The sequence below is a fragment of the Gnatocerus cornutus genome, chromosome 1, assembly GCF_029298725.1.
Source record: "Gnatocerus cornutus isolate USDA-ARS CGAHR chromosome 1, icGnaCorn1.1, whole genome shotgun sequence".
Taxonomy (NCBI): Eukaryota; Metazoa; Arthropoda; class Insecta; order Coleoptera; family Tenebrionidae; genus Gnatocerus; species Gnatocerus cornutus.
This window is the reverse complement of record NC_142233.1, coordinates 36,427,689-36,445,537: the sequence shown is the minus strand read 5'-3', so window position 1 is coordinate 36,445,537 and position 17,849 is coordinate 36,427,689. Positions and strand designations below refer to the sequence as shown.

The window sequence follows — 17,849 nt, the reverse complement described above, 5'->3', positions numbered from 1 at the left end:
TTTCTCGCAAATAATCTTCGAAATTCTCTTCTTCTGTTTAACTTTGTACAGACAGATTTGGCAGACAACTGATGTCAAGTATTAATTGATACTTATTATATTACTGACATTCGTTGTCCGCATTACGAGATAAAACTTAGCTTGTTCCATTTTTTATGAAACCAATATACTACGTTTACCTAATATTTATAAAAAATAAAATTCTCTTCAGCTTCGGGATTGGCTACCGTTTCTTCGTCTTATCTCGATTATTTTTTGAGCTAGAAAATTTTAGTTTTAAAAGCCCTTTTTCTCTGGGGCGCGAGTTCTAGGACACTCTGTACAAAAAGTATTGCAGACCGGTTTTGAAATGGGAAAATTTATTACACATTAATTTCCAAAACTATTTATTATGGTTTAAAAATGTTAAAAAAACGTATGTATTTATTTATGCTGATTAATTAGAAGGATTAAGGAAAAGTTAAAAGAAAATGGTAAAAACGTCAAAAGAATTTTTACTGGGCAAAAATTATTGCATCAAAAAAAGGACAAATTCTCAAATGGACATATTTTGTATTTTTACATTTTGCTCGCGAATTTATTCCATCTTTCGTAATAAATTCGTGTACCTAATTATTGTCGACTTTTTTATGTAAAATTTAATTACGCTGCTTAAATTACTTCCAATGAAGTCTTCTTTATGTCACAATTCGCCGCTTGTTATTAATTTACGAATAACAGAACATTATCGTGTCCCCTCTCATATTTTGCTTCGTGAATTTACCAAACATCAAACTCCGCGGATTTTGTCTTTAATTTTATGACAATATCTGATAATTTTCAATAAAACAATTACGAAAATTGCGAGATGATGAATGAATTACACGGCTCCATATCCATTCTTAGCTGTATTTACTTTATTTATACACTGGACCGATAAAGTGTGAAAATATGCAATGAAAACAAAACGATAGCACAGATGGTAATGGTACATCGATTAAATTTAGCGAAAGAAAAATAATGTGCAAGCTGCACATTAGCATGTCACCCTGTCACGGATCGAAAGAGAAAAAAATCACAGCCTTGGCACAAATTGCTTTTTTGGCGTGAACTCCGTATTGAACACAGAACTTTAAGTACATAATTAATGTAATTGTTATGTAAATTTTTAATCCCAATTATTGTATTTTCCATTCAACTCTAATGAGAATCAATTGTTGATTTTCTGACTTGACGTCAACATTTTTTTATTAGGTACAAAATATCCAATGCGCGGACCGTAGTTTATACATTATACAATGTGATTCATATAAGTTTCCGACCCTGACGAGTTAAATGCAACCTATAAATACTTTATTCATGTGTGACTAATGTGACTTGATTCAAAAACATTAAAAAATGTAAATTTTTGTGTAGTTTGGAATGTTCTTCATCTAATACAAATGACCTCAATGGATAACTTTATCGATTTTGCACTTTAAATGAAAAAAAATCTACACAATGGATAATTACGTTTATGCAAAAAAAACACTTCAAAATTTGTCAAAAAGGAATTACATATTATTATCAAATTATTGTCTTTAACGTCATTGTTACACTTATTAATTACGTAGCAAAAAAACGCAATTACAAATTTCTAGTTATTTTTAAAAATCGGGTTGCATTTAATGTTCATCAGGGTTGTTTATCCTTGTAATAAACTGATTAAAGATTTGTTTCCATTTATTTCAACGTCATCTAATTTGTAACTGGTTTTCTAAATTGAATTAAGGCAGTATAATGTAGTTTTTTATTGCTTCCGAGAGAGCAGTGGGAAGAATAATACATGGTTATTTATGGGATAAGTGGGTTATTTTTAATAATACCTATGTAAGATGTAGTTAATCTACGAGGCTTGTCGAGGAGCATTGATATTTCGAGTAGATGTAGAAGCTTTCAAAATAATCTAGAAATGATCTGCTCGGAATATTTGATTTTAAGGGTTTTTAACAAAAATACTCCAAGCAAGTCATTTTAACAAATGTTAACAAGTTTGACAATGTCACTGGCATGGTTGTTGTTCACAAAGCAAATATTATATGGCTATTTACGCTATAACCCTCGGTTAACGTGGGTTATTTTGACGTTAACGCAGGTTGCTGCTGTCAAGTAAGTCACATGCCACTTTCCTCGTTTAAAACTGTCAAAAAAATGTCATATTTGTATTTTATACAGAGGGATTCTTGCACGACGGTTTTGAATCTTTAAATTTCGATAAACTTCTCTCAATGAACTTATTATAAGTTTAAGTAACGACAGTTTATACAGGGTCCGGCAACACTTGTGTCCACCCCCAAAATCGTCTTTAATTTTAAAGTTACAATTTTGAAAATTTGCATACGCTCATAGTTGACAAAGCTCTAGAAGCTGACGCAAAAATTTAAAAAAGATTTATTTTTGATTAACACGGGCATGTTGCACTTTATGGACACCAGAAATCGTTAATTTACATCCACAAAGTGACAATTTCACCAATTAAGACTTTTGTTACAATTTAAAGCGAGCCAAAGGATAGATGTCATTTGTGACACAAGATGTTGACAGATGGGTGTAAACGTTGTTCCCAATTTTGACGTAATGAAATTGGAAACTAACTTGATAAAACCGCATTTTTTTCTGAAATTTTGAAGACAATTTGTATTGAATCTAAAATAACAACTGAAATATTTTTTACACATTTTTATTGAAAAAAAATTAAATTATGGGTTGATATCACAAACTCTCACAATTAACTAAAAATTAGATTTTTAAGGCGTCGCGACGCCAAAACTATCAGTGACACAAAACAAATTTTTGTGTCAGCTTCTAGAGCTTTGTCAACTGTGAGCGTATGCAAATTTTCAAAATTTTATCTTTAAAATTAAAGACGATTTTGGGGGTGGACACAAGTGTTGCCGGACTACATATAGGTGTTTGTTTATTATATTCGATTCAATTTTTTATTAAATACGACCCTGTTTAAGTATAGTAAACTCAGTTGACATACACCTAGTAAACATTTTATGGCTTAAGTCAAACCACCCTTAGAAGTAAAACTGGGTGTTGTAAACTGCAGCCGACAAATTTCTAGGTAGAGGGTTAACCGATGGTTGAACAGGCCCGAACTCATTTCGTGCTCATTTAAGGAGATTTTTATGATCTCCAAACGCAAGGATTAGTACTGCCCGGTCCTCTCATAATGTGGCTATAAAATTTACTAGGTGCATATCATCTGAGTTTACAGTAAGCGTGAAATTGGCCGGGTTTAGGGTGCATGTATTAATTATTTATTCTTCGGCAACTACTGCTACTTTTTATGCACCATTAATGCGAACTGAAATGATGCAAATCTAGTGTAATTAAAGGACATTTTGGACAGTTAAAATGTTACCACACGATACGTCTTTGTGCCCCAACTTCGCTGTCACGGATCTGTCATCTGTCAAGTCAGGTGTAAGTGTTAGATTTGCGGATTGCGGTTGTTGTAAGAGACAAGAACACTTTTTGTGAGCTTGCCTCATTGTTGTGCTTGGTGGCAAATAACAAAATAACGTTCACTGCTGCAAAGCACGCAGTTTTTTCTAACTTGAGCAAAATCGTATGGTGTAAGAAAACACATGTCCAAAGAATATCAACGCACCCTTTGATTAATATTAATAAGAATCACCCTATATTTATATTAAAGGTTAGCGCTAAGCCTGGCAAAGCGCTACAGTTCTAACGTATTCTGATTTTACAAATTTTAATATGTAACGTGTGGACGACGTTAGCGGTCAAAAATAATATACAGGGTGGGCCAACGAAAACGAAACAGAGGCGTTTTGAGGCACTTATTGGTGGAATTTTAAAAAACGCTGAGACAGGTCAATTTTAGTTGTGAGGGGGACACACAACACACGTATTTACAACTTTTTGCAGTCAACTCCCTTTGAGGGGTGAAATTAACCCCTTTAATTTTTAAAGATAGGTATATGTAGGACATGGTACTTTTTTTGAAAAGCCCATTGAAGACCTTTAGAGTGATATAATAATTTTTTTATTTCTAATCCCTATAAAAAAAATATTGAAAAACGGAACTGAGGCGTTTTGAGGCACTTACTAGTGGAATAAAAAAAAAAGGCTGAGACAGGTCAATTTTAGTTGTGAGGGGGACACACAACACACGTAATTACAACTTTTTGCAGTCAACTCCCTATGAGGGGTGAAATTGACCCCTTTAATTTTTAAAGATAGGTACAAGACATGGCACTTTTTTTGAAGGCCCATTGAAGACAAAAAAGCCGTTAAATTTTTCACAACTGATAATTGGACAGTTACTAAGTAATGACAGTAATTTTTCTGAATGATTGCTTGTTGTCAAATTTTAGCTTATAGTTTGATCTACTCAGAAATCCTCGCGAAAATTCGGTCTGAGAAATAGTAGTAACGAAATATTTTCCCAACTAAGATAGCGGTTGTTGCTACTTAGAATTTAACGAAATTTTAATTTTCAGGTTTTGCAAAGACAGATAGATATGGAACTCGAGATGCTTCCCGAAGGCGGTGGAAAAGACAAAGAAAAAGGTCCAATAGCCCGCATAAACGTTTTGCAATTGAGCTCTACGCCCGTCGATCAAGAACATAAAGTCGACAGAGACCACGACTTCAGCGATGACGAAGACGAAATCAGCTCTGGTGAAGAAGAAGTCGCTGATCTTTCAGACAGTGAGCCGATCCGAACGAAGTTGCCTCACACCAGGCACAACTTAAAACAGCGTTTCGTTTCTCTATTACGCCGCTTTAGAGTGCCAGATAGTGAAGGTGGTCGAAGTGCCGACTTGTCTAACCCAAGCGACATACAAGCTCTCTTTCATGAACTCGAATCATTAAGTTGTGATGAAGACTCAGCAGGAGAACAAGATACCATGTCCATATCCAGTACACCTAAGCCAAGCTTGCGACCGTTTTTCAGTAGTAGTAAAAGTCTTTTAGACTCTAATTTAGCTCATAACAGCGAATCAGAAAGGTTTATAGATGATAAAGCGTCAGGGAGCGATGGCAATGCAGATCTCTGTTTTACGGATGCTGAAGTCCAATCAGATCCACAAACTGGATCTCCACCACGTGAACAGTTGACAACACCAAGAACCAAGTTATCAGGAGATAGCGATTTCACCAATTTAATGCAAGAATTTAATGAAAGGAAGTCAAAGTTGTTTAGGTCGTCTGCGTCTTCAGGCAAGAAGAAAAACTCGCTTAGCGTTAGCGCAGACGTTCCGGCGCCTGAAACGGTAACTGTAAGTTAAATAGTAGTATTGGTTGCCTTTAATTAATATTGTTTAGGCGCGCAAAATGTTTCTCGAACAAGTTTCGCGAGTGTTGCCATTGGAAGAGACAGTTCTTCCTGAAGCTGTTGTATTAATCACAGGCCCCGACAGTATTACAGGACCATTATCAGCGCGTCTCACTCATCACCGTATTTTCCTCCCATTATCATCAGTCGAAGTCAAAGCAGTTCTTACAGCTGTTTTTAACAAAATCCACAAATAGTAAGATTGACTTGAAAGTTAAACAATAATTTATTGTTCAATTGCAGTTGCAATAGCTGTGCCAAGCCTGGAAACTTCGTTAAATTAGTATTGATTGGGGGAGACACTCTTGTGGGTTGGGTGATCCGCCCTTACGTCGAACTTTTAGCGACGAAACCGCCAGAATGGTTGAATTACATCAGAATATACATTATTCCAGTTGGAAATTGTGGACTGACAAAACATCTGGCTAATTTGGATTCAGGTTACGCGTCTTTGTTTCCAACAGATCAAGAATTAAAAATTGATGAACTTACTGGGAGATTACAGAGGTATCTGTCGGTACCACCTACTGCGCCTGTTGCACAACTTCCACTGGGAGAGGCGATGTTAACGTGCCAGGATGATTCCAGTCAACTTTTCATCCCATTTGTTAATGTAAGAAAAATTTCTTTTAAGATGGCCTATTAACGCATTCAAATCGACTACGGAAACAGCTGTTACATTCGTAAATTAGAAACAACATTGTAGGTTTCGTTCCATAAGGTCAATCGTGATAAATACACTGAGTAACAAAAAAATAAACCACCCTGAAGGAGTAAACGTAGAACGTTCAAATTTGGTGCAAAGGTTTGATGTCTTAAGACAAATAAATGATTAAATTTTGAAGGCAATTCGTCATCTCTGAGAGCAATTTTACCTTTATTTTCACCTGTAAACTTGATTTTTGTCTACCGTTTTTTTGACACTTTTTATATTAGTTCATACCTTCGGTGGGCTGGGTTTTATAGACAGTGTTTTGAAAAATGCCACGAATTCAAAGACGTGTATATTGGTAGTATGGTCGACACAAATTGAGCTGAAGTTTGTTGCAGATACTTTTTGAATGTTGCTAACTTCACACCTTTCATGACAGTTGTAGTATTGGCAACGCTGCGAGCTGTGAACATAATCTATAGTTCGTACAGTGAAAGTTTGAATGACCGAAAAGTCACTAAATCTACGCAATAAAAAGTGTACCATACGCGCGAAATTTAAAATAACAAAATAACCCCAGTTACTTACAACCCCGTCAACCCATTTCGCATAGGAATTTAGTGTTTGCTACCAACCTATATGTCAACTGTCGAAATATCCCAATATCTCACCGGATATATTATACAAATTACATTTTCAGATTACATTTCTGTTTATTAATTGCTGGGATGTCTGATATAGTTACGTTTAAAGGCAGATGGCAGAAACGAAAATTTGCGGAAAAACAAGATAAAAGTTTGAGTGCTTGCCGCAGTTCAAAAAATCGGTTATTGACAAAAGGATTGTGAAAATTTTCCGGAAAATGCGATAAAGATGTTTGTTAGAGGGCAATTAGTGCAGGTTAAGTAGGAAGTTGAGAAAGAAACTTACTTATAATTTGCAAAATACGTTTGCGACAACCAGGCAACGTTGCCACATTGACCTATGTAGGCTATTGAAGTGTCACTTTCGGATTTCTTTATTATTTTAAGAAAAAACTGTAGGTGAAAATTTATTTTGCAAATGCTGAGTGTCTTCTTAACATCTAGACAAATATTATGTGAGATTTTTATAAAAATCCAAGGAAGCGTTAAAATTTTAACGGCAAAAACAAACTTTTTACATGTATTCTTATGACATTTTGACTTAGATTTTCTCAAAAACTGTACGGTAGATCGATTTATAATTTTGAGGAGTTGCTAGTGTACCTCTATTATACACTTTTACAAAGTTTTATCAAAATCCTAGGAAAACGGTTACGTCGACCATACTACCTTAAACCTTTTAAACGAGGTCGAAATATTGTAATTATTTTCATTGACTTCCAGTCCTTTAAAAAGGATATGTCGTTATGCATATTTGTATGAAATAGTTTTGTTAACATTATTTTAATTCAATTTTGCAGGAAGTCAGAGTGGGTCCCGCCGAGCATGCTTTGTCCGTCTCTGTAGATCTTGAAGACTTAATGTGTTCCAGTCCTCCAGCTCCTTCCTTAACTCCTCCATCGTCACCAAACGTGCAGACTCGGGATTCGCCTTGGGAACCTCTAGAATTACAACTAGACTATTGGCAGATTTCAAAAAGCACTGAACCTGCCACAGTTAAGACTGATAAAACCAAACCAGACGGTAAAAATTCACTCAAAGGACTGTTTCGTGGTCTGCAGGCTTCGCCTTCAAATGCTTCAGGACTCAGTATGACCATTCACATGGCAAACAAAGAAAAAAAACAAAAGAGTAAGATGATAACAATGAAATCAACGCAATATTGAACTTTTTTTCATAGTTATGAGACTCGGTAAGAAGAAAGAGAAGGAAAAAGAAAGTGAACCTCGCAGTCAAACTGTCGAAGGAATCTCAAGACTCATCTGTTCCGCGAAAGCGTCCCATAATACTCCAATGAGAGGTAACTAAACCTTGAAGTATGATAAAGTTTATTTATTTTTGGTATTTTTAGTTTATGTGGATGGCGTGGAATTCAACGGAGTGAAATTCTTCCAGTTGAGTTCAGCGTGGCAGACGCATGTCAAACAGTTGTCTGTGGCTTTAGTAGGAGTGCCATTGGCGAGTGCTGAAGTAAATTCTATGTAACAAAAAGTTAAACGGACCTTCCCTTTTTTAAAACCCGCCGCTTTGCTTCCGTGTCTCGTTTCCGCGATGCCTTCATCGCTTCTAGTCAAGGTTAAATCCATCGTAATCCAACCGTTGACAATACATCCAAGTAAGGCTCAAAACTCAAGTTTGAAATGAAAAAACTCACGTTAAGAATACTCCGTATATGTGATATAGTTTATAGTCGTCGTTATTGATATCGATAAATGCTTGAGATTTTTTGAAAACAAAAAATACTTTTTTACAAGCTAAGGTTAATTGAACCGATTTGTTTATAAGCACAGCAAGATTTATTTGTGGCTAAACCACTTTTATATCGATATAGCGTACCCACGGTTTTGCATATCATAATATTCATAATAATGCGTGTTTTTGTTACTTTGTTGGTATCATCACTATTGAAAAATGATGTGCAAAGCTCCGTTCATATCAGCATTTTGCATAAATACCAAAGCAACAATTTGTGTAATTTGACGGAAAGTTGTTTGTATTAATGTGTAGAGGTTTCTCACAGTCATTGTAGTCCTTTTTTTTTCTTAAATTAATGACTGTGAAAAATAGTTCCATGTCAAAATAAAATTTTGTTAATGGGAATGTTGAAAGCATCTCACCAAAAGTTGTTAGTTGAACTGTGATGACGTGAAAGGTATTGATATAAGAATTGGAAAGTGCCGTGCAACTGTGATTTTACGCAGCTCATTCCAACTTGTTAGCTCGGATGGATGTTCCGCTATTTATCTCATTTGGAATGTGCAACAGTTTTGGAACATCCATCTATAGTTCATCAGTGTTTGATTGTAAATGATAGAATAGTAACTGTTGTATAAATGCAATAATGTCTGAAATTAGTATTGTTTATAATATATACTACATACATATAAATAAACATGAATATGTACTTTTATTATTGTTTCCTTTCTTTTTTACAATACTTTTAGTCGGGAGGTTGCTGCTCTGATGATTCCTTTTGCTTCCTCACTGTTTCTGCAACGTACCTGAAACGCATCATACATTCCTCCTGGAAAAAAAGGAAACAAATCAAACTTTGAAAAAGCCGCTGACGGTAATAAACATGAATTACGAATTCAGTAGGGGGAACCCAGTGGTGCCCGTAAATACTTATAAAAAAACATGCGCAGTTCCTTAAGCACTTTAATTTATATCAATGCGACAACAACTCACGTCCTGACCTACAGTTTACCAAACGCTCTAGTGCGGTTATGGCTTTGACTTTTTAAATCGTTTACAGCCACCTTACCGGAAACCCCCATAAACATAATAACCCTCAAGTGGTTGGGTCTTATCTGCCTTGAAATGAACCGTAATAAATATTTTTACCCAGCTGGTCAGTCTTACAAATCGAAACAATGAAATTCCTCAAAATACAACTTGAAGTGCAATTATACAAGTGTCCCAGAACTCGCGCCCCAGAGAAAAAGGGCTTATGGACAATTCTGAACCAAAATTTCGAAACTATAATTTTTTAACTCAAAAAATAACCGAGATAAGACAAAAAAACTGTAGCCAATCCTGAAGCTGAACAGAATTTGAAAATTGGTAACTATGGACACATACTATCATCCATTGGTCAGTTGAAAAATAGACTCTCGTTGCCTAGGAAATTGGGATGGCCTTTTACTCCACTTCTTGAATAAGCTTTCGGGATTGGTTATTAACTTTTTATCAGTTCTTGAATACTATTAATCTTAGTCAATTTTTGTTTTGAAATTTACCATCTGTATTGTTGTCGGCACCCTCCCTTGCTCTATGGGGCGCGAGTTCTGGGACACTTGTATAAAACTTACAAATAGAATTATAGTAATTATCTTATAACTCGATTGATTGTCACGCTGAACTTTTGGAATAATCTTATTATCTCACGTAAACTATAACAAGATAGCCAATTATTCTGTTTCATTTAACCAATTGCTCACAAAAAGGAATAGGTAGAAATGAAAACAGTTTAAGAAATAAATGTAACATATTAAAAATAAAATAACAAACAGAAAGTTTTTTCAAAATAACAAAATAAAGTTAAAATTTATAGAACTCAAGTATCAGTGACTATCTGAATATACAGAATGTCCCAGAACTTATGACCCAGAGAGCAAGGGAAGGTGTGCCGACAGCAATACAGATGATAAATTTCAAAACCAAAATTGCTTAAGTTTATTAGTATTCGAGAAAGGATAAAAAATTAATAACCAATCCCGGAAGCTTATTCTAGAGATGGAGTAAAATTTCCTAGGCAAGGAGAGTGTAATGTTCACATGACCAATGGACGATAGCATGTGTCTATAGTTACCGATTTTCAAATTCTGTTCCGCTTCCGGATTGGCTACCGTTTTTTCGTCTTAACTCGATTATTTTTTGAGTTAGAGAATTTTTGTTTAGAAATATTGCTTCAGAATTGTTGCCTTGATAAGCCTTTTTTCTCTCGGTCACGAGTTCTGGGACATCCTGTATAATATACTGTATAATATGTATAATATACGGGGTGTTAGGTAACGTTACGGCCACAGAAAAAAGGGTGATGGAGGCAGTCGTAAAAAGTAATGTTTCGAAGTTTTTTTCAGGTTTTCTTGAACCGTTTAAGAGCTGGAAGGCTTTGAATGTGACCAATCAGGGAACAATTTGCATAAGGTTATAAAAATTTGAATTAGAGTTACTGAAGGAAATTTTTTGTTTGGTGTCAAACTGACAGTTCTTATTTTTTATCAGTGGCGTACTTGTTCCATTTTTGTGGACATCACAAATCAAGTTCGTCAAAACAAAAATGTGTTGGGTTCAATAAAGGAAACATTGTTGCGTCGTTTAGAATTATGTGTTGAACAAGATGGGGACATTTTGAACATCTATTGTAGTGTTGCTTTATTGTCTGTTTTTTGAATAAAATTACGTTATTGTTTTTCCCTTTTATTGACGCCACTGATTTAAAACTTCAAATGTGACGGGAAAGTGACAAATTATTCGTTTGGTCCGAAAGCTACTTGGATTGCTGTAAAATTGAAAAATTATTTTTTAGGCGACTTAAACTGAAAATGAAATTTTTAGGCCTTAAAAGCAGCCTAAAAGTGAGTCTTTTCTGGCCGCAAACATTTTCGGCCGATCTGTGGTGGCGCCATCTATCCATAGTTTTGCATATTACGTCAAGATACCGATATTACCCTCAATTTTATAATTATTTGGGTAAAATCAAATCGACAAACTGCTGTAAAGTGCAACAAAGACGTGTTGAATTATTGAAAATGAACATGTCTAGCAGTGCTTCTGCAACAACATTAACACAAAAACACATTAAACCTAAATCATACAAATTGTGAAGCTACACGTGCTGAAACTGCAAATGTAAATAAGGAAAATATGAACTTTTCTGAAGGATTCATAAATATTTACAATTATTTAGTTGTTATAATTGATTAAATCAATAAATCATAAATAAAAATTAATTAACTTGTAAATTTAATGATGTCGCCTAAAAAATCTTGTGTGTAACACCGCCAAAAAGTGACATTTTGCCCTCGCCTTCTTTCTGGCCTCGGCTAGCGCCTCGGCCATTAAAAAAAGGCTCGGCCAAAAAAGAACCACTTTTTGGCCTTGGTACACAAATAGCTATGAAGCCATTCTATTAGTCAACTTTAAAGCCTTGTAGCTTTTTAACTAAAACGAAAAAATAAAATTAATTGCGGATTCCGAGACAGTTTGCCTTCCTGTATATTTTCGTGGCAAACAGCGAAATTGGAGAAAATATTTGCAAACATCTAAAAATTCACAAATAGTTTCACAATTCTGCGCAGTAACAATGCGCCAAAAAAACAGAATTAACCGCTGATTTTGGAGGTTAGCGAACAGGAAGAAATTTTTCAGCATTAATTTTGTGACGTCAATTTGCAAGAAAAATTCTCAAATTTTTATTCGTAAAAATTTGTGAAAAAATGTGTTCGTGTCAAACCGCCTTTAGAGTAAAAAAAATTCTTCAAGAAAGTCTTTTACATTATTATTATCCACAATCATCTACACCATAAATAACAATAAACGCTGGAATTTTCACCGTGCATTTAAAGAAAATGCCGTTCAAAGAGTGCACATCTTTTTTATTTATTTTTCATATTATTAGAACTACTGAAGTGATTTTCTACAAAGCTCTGATCTCGGAATTCGCGAATTTTGAGACATCCTGTATATATAATCATTAAATGATTTTAAGTATTACTTTAGATGTAGGCAGTGAAGAAGACCATCTTTCAACACTCCACCATGATGTCCGGGTAGGAGAAACAATTTTGAAATGTTTCCAACAGATACTGACTGTAAGCAATCAACTTCCGGTGACTGTCAAGTACACTAGAAGTCGCTGTCAACTTTGTTTTTTAAATACATACCATACATTTTTCGATTTATTGATTCCTTATTACAGAATTCTAAGACGACTTCTTCAACAATTTGCCACAATAAAATTACTAGCTTCCGAGACCTATTAGTAGATCAATAGATTTTTTCTAACTCGCTCTACAATGACAAAAAAAAACCTGTATGTTCAGTTACTTTTGGCCGACAGTATTACAAAGTTGACGACTACTTGCAGTATAACTAATAACACAGGAAGTTGATTTTAAAACCATAAACTGGTTGACAATAGTAGTACCTCTTGGTGAAATTTCAAATTATTGTTACTCTTTCCCCGTAAACTTTAACCGAATTTAGTGATGATAGACTCTGTATACACTGTACAACGAAATTAGCAGGGTTTAACTGTATAAGTGCAATTTGTCTGAAATGGTGAATGCGCGTCGAAATTCTAGTTTTTAATGTTAACATTATTTGAAAGATTACCCTTACTAGAAAAGATTTACGTTATCATACCTTTGTCTTATTAGGAACACAATCCGCTATTCTTTCCCATCTTTCAGCGCATCCTTTTGGATATTTAGCCAGAGCCTCTTCCAACGCTTTTTGTTGTCCTTGACTCCACTTTTTTACATCTTCACCTCCATCAACCTCTTTCTTTGTCTTCTGTTTCACTTTAACTGGCAGAGGCTCCTCCTCCTGTTCGCTTGGTAATTTATAACAATTGTCTTTCATCTTGTTTGCCATGTATGTAACTTCAGGTACAGACCTCCCCATCGCTTCAGCTATAATCTCCCACCTCCCAGATGTACCCCCTGGATGCTTTTTTACCAACTTTATCAACTCTGCCAAATCATCATCAGTCCATAATCCACCAGAACTCACAGGTGGAGGTGCCGGGGATTGGAAAGAATCATTGGAATTTTGGAATGTTGTTTCAAAATTAGATCCTTCAGGTACAACAAAACCCTTGTTGCGTTTGCGAACCGTTTTCACTCTAATAGGAACTTCCTCAGGTTCTGGAGTTGGTGCTCTAGTAACTTCTTCTATTTGTTGAGCTACTGCTGTTTTCAGAAAACCCACAGTTTTGGGTAAAGAGGTGATAAAATGCCAAAGAAGTCGAGGTATCTGTATTGGTAAAGTGTCGGTTATTGAAGGTTTTTGTAAAATCACAGCCGGTTCCAAGGGTTTATCTAATCGCTTGTTGCGCTTAGTGGGTTTCTTAATTTGTTCCTAATAAATAAAGAGAGTTACTTGAAAATTCATTAGCTGGAGCAGTAACATACAATGGTGTATTTTCGCTCTAAGTACGCCGCCCAATTGACTATATACTGTCCTATTGTTACTATAACAAACAAAATGACGCAAACTTCCAATATGCCCATTTTGCGAACATAGCGGTAATAATAGACTGCTGAACGCCAATTTGGAAGGCCATTTATAAGAACCTCGTCATAGTACTGTCGTTTAGAACTACTTCGAAGAACATCATAAACAGAAACAAGGTTTCTGAACTGAACTGACGTGTCCACATTTGGATTTTTATCTGGATGCAGTTTTAAAGTGAGAGCTCTGAAAGCCGACTTAATTTCTTGGTTTGTGGCATCCTGAAAAAATTAACGTAAAAATAAATTAAACAGTTATTAAAAAAAAACCTAACTTACTTGTGATACATTTAGCAAAGTGTAAAAATTTTCTTTAACCTCCTCAACCACATCAAATACTTCCAATTGCTCTGAATCCCAAGCGGCAACTGCACGCGCAAAAAATATAACAAAAATTACACGTATTGAAAACATTTTATTGTTTTATTAGTGTCCTAAATTCACATTTTATAAAATATTTGACAACTAAAAGTGAGGTTATACTGCGTGTCAATGTCAACCAGTCAACACCTCAGGTAATAAGAGAATGAGTGTTGTTGCATTAAAGGTTTATAAATAATATCTAATCGGTGGAAATGGAAAGCGTTGCTAAAACGATTTTGGTCACTCTTTTTCTTTTCGCAATGAAATGGAACTTTCACGTTCAATAAAGCGTAAAGGTAGCGTCTGCTAATGGATTCTGTCTTCCACATTCCTTAAAATGACAGCTTTACATTTGAGCCCCAATGTACCTGCAATGCCTCCCTTGGGTAACTTGAAATTAATGTCCGGCTGCTTAGAGTATGTCCCTACTTCATTCAACTGAGCATTACTTTCAGATAAATCTGATAATTTCCAAATGGCAATGTTCTTAGCTTTGCCATGTCTAGCTAAAACAAAGAATCCACTTTCAGTCTTCACAGCTCCTGAAATTATTGCCCAATGTGCTTTTTGGCCGTTCTGACAACAAGGAGAGTTGTCTTTATCAGTATCATAAGGCACTAAGATATTGGCACCAGTTATTAGAAGTTCTTTGATTTCTTCAGTGTTCAATAGTCCAGAGTATACATGAACATCAGTGGATTCTGCATACAATTTTGCTAATTTTGCCATGCTCTCAGCACTGAATATTTCTCCATTGTTGGTGAAATCCATACTTTTAGCAGATTGAAATAATTTTTCTACTGTGGTTTGACTTGGATTTCCCAAATACATTGCTAAAGCTACTAATCCACACTGTGGGCCATCTTGAATAAATCCTGGAAGCGGTCTATAAGAATACTTCAAGGGGGCACTTAACTCCGTTAAGCTAAATAAAGTACAGACTTTATGCACTTCTGGAAACGCTTCTGCCCAGGAAAAGTCCATCTCTTGGCCTCTAAAATGATCATTAGCTTACATTTGTCGGAAATTTTGCCTAATGCATTTTTTATTTTTAGAAAAAATTGAATTGAAGTTAAATATATCTACGACTAGCTTTACAACTTTCGTCTGGGCGAACGTGCCTTCCAATCTCGAATCAGCTGATTTCTAGACCTATTTGAGGTTATGTTGACTTTGATGACGCAAGAAATGTCAGAATCGAAACGTCATAGTGATGGAACCATCTCCAAAAAAGACGGATAATACAAGCGTAAATAAATCAAAGATCAAGAAATGTGCTGGAAAAGATATTCTTGAACGAATGAATTATCTATATCAGGTTTGATTTCGATTTATTCATAACACTTTCTTTTACCAGGCAAATTTCAGGCAAGCAATGCAACTGCAACGAAAAATCAATCATGCAATATCGCATCCATAATGTACAGCAACCTTGTAGTCGCAGTATCAAAAAAAGCAGTTCAAAGACTGTAATTACCTTCAAAAATTAGTTGTTTTGATAATAATGATTGATTTTAGGGATATAGATTTGAAAAGAACTATGTGTAAAGGATGCCGTTCTTTACTTCTTGTGGGCGTGAATTGCAAGGTGAGGATAAAGAAAAAACGCCTAATATGGACGTGCACAACTTGTTTTACAAAAAAAATGTATGATATACACAATCCTGATCATCTTCCTTGGACTCAGCAAAGTGAAAGTCTTGTGGAAGTTCTAGATTACCAAAATAGTTCATAGAAACATCAATTTTATTAATAAAATTACACAAACATCTTAATCTACGTTATTTACTTATATTTTTCATAAGTAGTTAAATAAATACTTGTTCATCTGCTAAACTGTCTGCAAAGGGACTAACGATTTCTTTGGTTGCAAAGTAGAAAATCAGACCAAAAGTGATAGAAATTGGAAGCGCAGGTAACGCTTTTTTGAAGATTGCTAATAAGAGTAGAGTGAGACATAGTCCCTAAAAAAACTCAATTAATTATCAAAACAAAAAGTTTAACTTCTACTTACAATGAGAATTGCAACAAAACAAGCAAGAGTAGTATTCCAGTCACCATATGATGAGGCTTTACCAACCAAAACACTGTAGAAGATAAAATCTCCAAGACCTAGTTTTACACCTCCTAGAAAATAAATTCGCATTAAAATGACCAATTGTGTTTTTCTGTTCGCATACTTTCTTCTTCTTCTTGATGAATTTGCGTCCGTGGAGTCCCTCTAGGGACATCATGAACTTCAATTTGCCTTTGAGCCATTCTAGTGCCATGATTATCCACCCAGTCTTGGGTGAACCCATGTTCTTCACTATTTGAATCCACAGAAGTTCGCGCGGTATTGTCTGCTGGAGTCGCCATACTAGTGTATGTGTACATGTAAGTGGCTAAAAAGCGGAATTTATTAAGCTTTGCTTGAAAAAATAACTTTCATACATGAATAAATTAGAGCTGGGAAAATTTGTTCATTTCTTTCCTGGGCGGTTTCAACGAGAATTCTTAATGGTCCTTTGGGCATTAACACGGCTATTAAATCTAAAACTAAATTTTAGACATAAATCCATTATGATAATGAAAGTTACCCCAGACTGATATCACAGCTAAAACAGCCCAAGTTGTCCATTCTGGGAGATATTTAATAAAAACTAGGGCCATAAGTGCAGCTACAAAAATCAGGTAAGCTTGTTGCAAGAGTAATGGGCCTTGCCAATGGATGCAGATCATTCCCATAACACCAAAGTTCCACATTAATAAAACAATTGTTGGATAATCCATAGGAATGTTGTAAGCTCTTAAAATCTCTCTAAAATGGAATTCACATTTTACACCACATAAACTGGTTAGATTGATTAAACTCACTCTAAATATAGATATGAAAATACTGAAAGGAGCATCAGAGATGACATGATTAACCATCCATGAATGGTTTTATAACAACGATATTTATATAGGACAATCAAGAGTACTGTCATCACCACAATCACCCCCATTAAAATTAATGAATTTGCTGCAGCATTCCAGACTTTTGTGCTAGTATCAGAACTTTCTTCATGGAAAGGTGTGTAAACCCTAAATAAAATATATTAATTAGTCTAACATTAAGCAACAATATACTGAACTCACAAATACATATCTTTGACTGAATAAAAATTCACAGTGCTGATGGTTGCAACAACCACAACCATGCACAGAGACACAGGTGCAAACAACTTGATAACATGTTTGGCCCCATACTTCAACTCTTCCTCTTCATCTCTTAATTCAGCAACATTTTCATAATCCCTAGGAGTTGGTCTATTTGCCCTTCCATCCACGACGTGAGTTTCAGGAATGGTTTCATCATCGTCTGGACTTCTTCGGGAACGTCGTTTCCGAGAACCCTCGGGTGCCGCTCTGGAATCTCCTGTAACCGAATTTCCACTTCCGTTCGTTTCCACATGTCCGTCCATCAGTCTTGTTTTCTCGGACACTGGCTCGAAGTCGCTTCCACTCTCAGACATACAATTTTGTGGAGAAAATTAACAAGGAACTTAAGAAAAATACAATAATAATATAGTTTTGACAGCTGTCAGCTGTCAAAGGTGAGTCAGCAAAGATCTTCTATACTATACAGGATGAACCCGAAA

General features: G+C 35.3%; 5 protein-coding genes across 6 annotated transcripts in view; 2 read left to right on the top strand and 3 right to left on the bottom strand.

Annotated features, from left to right (window-relative positions):
* The window catches only part of KrT95D (phosphofurin acidic cluster sorting protein KrT95D), a 19,862-nt gene extending 10,827 nt beyond the window's left edge, over positions 1-9,035 (top strand). Inside the window, exons 3-8 of one of the 2 annotated variants that reach the window (XM_088036598.1) lie at positions 4,491-5,267; positions 5,320-5,525; positions 5,573-5,942; positions 7,426-7,756; positions 7,806-7,925; positions 7,977-9,035. In XM_088036598.1, the coding sequence (XP_087892724.1) occupies positions 4,491-5,267; positions 5,320-5,525; positions 5,573-5,942; positions 7,426-7,756; positions 7,806-7,925; positions 7,977-8,110 (1,938 nt within the window). In that variant the 3' untranslated portion in view covers positions 8,111-9,035. Of the gene's footprint in view, positions 1-4,490; positions 5,274-5,319; positions 5,526-5,572; positions 5,943-7,425; positions 7,757-7,805; positions 7,926-7,976 lie in introns of both variants that reach the window. The other variant, XM_088036590.1, reaches the window with a different exon arrangement.
* Positions 9,007-14,277, bottom strand: LOC148182211 (uncharacterized protein F54F2.9). Its single transcript, XM_088036625.1, has 4 exons — positions 14,143-14,277; positions 13,765-14,085; positions 12,995-13,711; positions 9,007-9,149 (listed from the first exon to the last, which is right to left on the bottom strand). Exons 1-4 carry the CDS (start codon positions 14,275-14,277, stop codon positions 9,066-9,068), a joined length of 1,257 nt encoding a protein of 418 aa, XP_087892751.1. The 3' UTR covers positions 9,007-9,065.
* Positions 14,259-15,288, bottom strand: LOC148182210 (actin maturation protease). The gene has a single exon (XM_088036637.1). It carries the CDS (start codon positions 15,208-15,210, stop codon positions 14,533-14,535), a length of 678 nt encoding a protein of 225 aa, XP_087892763.1. The 5' UTR covers positions 15,211-15,288; the 3' UTR covers positions 14,259-14,532.
* Positions 14,292-16,001, top strand: Rpp21 (ribonuclease P protein subunit Rpp21). The gene is made up of 4 exons (XM_088036647.1): positions 14,292-14,378; positions 15,282-15,544; positions 15,595-15,695; positions 15,745-16,001. Exons 2-4 carry the CDS (start codon positions 15,440-15,442, stop codon positions 15,959-15,961), a joined length of 423 nt encoding a protein of 140 aa, XP_087892773.1. The 5' UTR covers positions 14,292-14,378; positions 15,282-15,439; the 3' UTR covers positions 15,962-16,001.
* On the bottom strand, positions 15,955-17,849 carry Psn (presenilin). Its single transcript, XM_088036612.1, has 7 exons — positions 17,347-17,849; positions 17,083-17,292; positions 16,806-17,026; positions 16,660-16,758; positions 16,407-16,610; positions 16,241-16,353; positions 15,955-16,190 (listed from the first exon to the last, which is right to left on the bottom strand). The coding sequence occupies exons 1-7, from the start codon at positions 17,721-17,723 to the stop codon at positions 16,035-16,037; spliced, it is 1,380 nt and encodes a 459-aa protein (XP_087892738.1). The 5' UTR covers positions 17,724-17,849; the 3' UTR covers positions 15,955-16,034.